The sequence below is a fragment of the Dreissena polymorpha genome, chromosome 1 (assembly GCF_020536995.1).
Source record: "Dreissena polymorpha isolate Duluth1 chromosome 1, UMN_Dpol_1.0, whole genome shotgun sequence".
In the NCBI taxonomy this organism is placed as follows: Eukaryota; Metazoa; Mollusca; class Bivalvia; order Myida; family Dreissenidae; genus Dreissena; species Dreissena polymorpha.
In genome coordinates, this window is record NC_068355.1 from 85,747,800 (window position 1) to 85,750,613 (window position 2,814).

A 2,814-nucleotide genomic window follows, 5' to 3' on the forward strand; every position below is an offset into this window, starting at 1 on the left:
GTGCGGTCTACTCGGTAGGGCTGATGCAGGCTGCTTGGTAGGGCTAGTGCGGTCTGCCTCTTATGGCTGATGCAGGCTGCTCGGTAGGGCTGATGCGGTCTGCTCGGAAGGGCAATTGCGGTCTATTTGGTAGGGCTATTGCGGTCTTCTCGGTAGGGCTGATGCGGTCTGCTCGATAGAGCTAGTGCGGTCTGCTCGGTAGGGCTATTGTGGTCTGCTCGGTAGGGCGGATGCGTTCAGCTCGGTAGGGATAGTGCGGCATGATTGATAGGGCTAGTGCCGTATGCTCGGTAGGGCTGATGCGGTCTACTCGGTAGGGCTAGTGAGGTATGCTCGATAAGGCTAGTGCGGTCTGCTCGGTAGGGCGGATTCGGTCTGCTCGGTAAGGCTATTGCTGTCTACTCGATAGGGCTGGTGTGGTCTACTCGGTAGGGCGGATGCGGTCTGCTCGGTTGGGCTGATGCGGTCTACTTGGTAGGGCTGATGTGGTCTGCTCAATAGGGCAATTGCGGTTTACTCGTTAGGCTGGTGTGGTCTGCTCGGTAGGGCTGATGCGGTCTGCTCGGTAGAGCTGGTGTGGTCTGCTCGGAAGGGCTAATGCGGTCTGCTCGGTAGGACTGATGCAGGCTGCTTGGTAGGGCATGTGCGGTATGCTTTGTATGGCTAGTGCGGTCTGCTCGGTAGGGCTAATGCGGTCTGCTCGGTAGGGCTGATGCAGGCTGCTTGAAAGGGCTAGTGCGGTCTGCTCGGAGGGCTGTTGCGGTCTGCTTAGTAGGGCTGGTGCGGTCTGCTTAGTAGGGCTGGTTCGGTCTGCTCGATATAGCTGATGCAGGCTGCTTGGTAGGGCTAGTGCGGTCTGCTCTGTAGGGCTGATGCAGGCTGCTCGGTAGGGCTGATGCAGGCTGCTCGGTAGGGCTAGTGCTGTCTGCCTCTTAGGGATGATGCAAGCTGCTTGGTAGGGCTGATGCAGGCTTTTTGGTAGGGCTTATGCGGTCTGCTAGGTTGGGCTGATGCGGTTTGCTCGGTAGGGCTAATGCGGTCTGCTCGGTATGGCTGATGCAGGCTTTTTGGTAGGGCAGGTGCGGTCTGCTCGGTTGGGCTGATGCGGTCTGCTCGGTAGGGCTAATGCGGTCTGCTCGGTAGGGCTGATGCAGGCTGCTTGGAAAGGCTAGTGCGGTCTGCTCGGAGGACTGTTGCGGTCTGCTTAGTAGGGCTGGTGCGGTCTGCTCGATATGGCAGATGCAGGCTGCTTGGTAGGGCAAGTGCGGTCTGCTCGGCAGGGCTGATGCAAAGCTGCTTGGTAGGGCTAGTGTGGTCTGCCTCTTAGGGCTGATGCAGGCTGCTAGGTAGGGCTGATGCGGTCTGCTCGGTAGGGCTAATGCGGTCTGCTCGGTAGGGCTGATGCAGGCTGCTTGGAAGTGCTAGTGCGGTCTGCTCGGAGGGTTGTTGCGGTCTGCTTAGTAGGGCTGGTGCGGTCTGCTCGATATGGCTGATGCAGGCTGCTTGGTAGGGCTAGTGCGGTCTGCTCTGTAGGGCTGATGCAGGCTGCTTGGTAGGGCTAGAGCGGTCTGCCTCTTAGGGCAGATGCAGGCTGCTCGGTAGGGCTGATGCGGTCTGCTCGGTAGGGCTATTGCGGTCTACTCGGTAGGGCTATTGCGGTCTGCTCGGTAGGGCTGATGTGGTCTGCTCGGTAGGGCTTTTTCGGTCTTCTCGGTAGGGCTATTGCGGTCTGCTCGGTAGGGCGGATGCGGTCTGCTCGGTGGGGCTGATGCGGTCTACTTGATAGGGCTAATGTTGTCTGCTCGGTATGGATGTAGCGGTCTACTCGGCAGGGCTGGTGTGGTCTGCTCGGTAGGGCTGATGCGGTCTGCTCGGTAGAGCTGGTGTGGTCTGCTCGGTAGGGCTAATGCGGTCTGCTCGGTAGAGCTGGTGTGGTCTGCTCGGTATGGCAAATGCGGTCCGCTCGGTAGAGCTGGTGTGGTCTGCTTGGTAGGGCTATTGCGGTCTACCCGGTAGGGCTGGTTTGGTTTTCTCGGTAGAGCTGGTGTGGTCTGCTCGGTAGGGCTGATGCGGTCTCCTCGGTAGAGCTGGTGTGGTCTGCTCGGTAGGGCTGATGCGGTCTGTTCGGTAGAGCTGGTGTGGTCTGCTCGGTAGGACTGATGCAGGCTGCTCGGTAGAGCTGGTACAGCCTGCTCGGTAGGGCTGATGCGGTCTGCTCGGTAGAGCTGGTGTGGTCTGCTCTGTAGGGCTAATGCGGTCTGCTCGGTAGAACTGATGCAGGCTGCTTGGTTGGGCATGTGCGGTATGCTCTGTAGAGCTGGTACAGTCTGCTCGGTAGGGCTGATGCGGTCTTCTTTGTATGGCTAGTGCGGTCTGCTAGGTAGGGCTAATGCGGTCTGCTCGTTAGGGCTGATGCAGGCTGCTTGGAAGGGCAAGTGTGGTCTGCTCGGAGGGCTGTTGCGGTCTGCTTAATAGGGTTGGTGCGGTCTGCTTAGTAGGGCTAATTCGGTCTGCTCGATATGGCTGATGCAGGCTGCTTGGTAGGGCTAGTGCGGTCTGCTCGGTAGGGCTGATGCAGGCTGCTTGGTAGGGCAAGTGCGGTCTTCCTCTTAGGGCTGATGCAAACTGCTTGGTAGGGCTGATGCAGTCTTTTTGGTAGGGCTGGTGCGGTCTGCTCGGTAAGGCTGATGCGGTCTGTTCGGTAGGGCTAATGCGGTCTGCTCGGTAGGGCTGATGCAGGCTTTTTGGTAGGGCTGGTGCGGTATGCTCGGTTGGGCTGATGCGGTCTGCTCGGTATGGCTAATGCGGTCTGCT

General features: G+C 59.2%; 1 protein-coding gene across 1 annotated transcript; it reads right to left on the reverse strand.

Annotated features, from left to right (window-relative positions):
• Positions 1-520: 520 nt before the first annotated feature.
• LOC127834637 (uncharacterized protein CG5098-like) lies at positions 521-2,297 on the reverse strand. The gene is made up of 2 exons (XM_052360682.1): positions 1,780-2,297; positions 521-971 (listed from the first exon to the last, which is right to left on the reverse strand). Exons 1-2 carry the CDS (start codon positions 2,295-2,297, stop codon positions 521-523), a joined length of 969 nt encoding a protein of 322 aa, XP_052216642.1.
• Between the last annotated feature and the right edge of the window lie 517 nt (positions 2,298-2,814).

What these genes read in the sequence shown, in the direction of transcription:
- LOC127834637 (XM_052360682.1), bottom strand. Translation starts at nt 2,297, where the DNA reads ATGCCCAACCAAGCAGCCTGCATCAGTTCTACCGAGCAGACCGCATTA. An exon ending in GACAACATTAGCCCTATCAA is followed by an intron (nt 972 to 1,779) that starts GTAGACCGCATC and finishes CCTACCAAAAAG; the next exon opens with CCTGCATCAGCCCTACCAAG.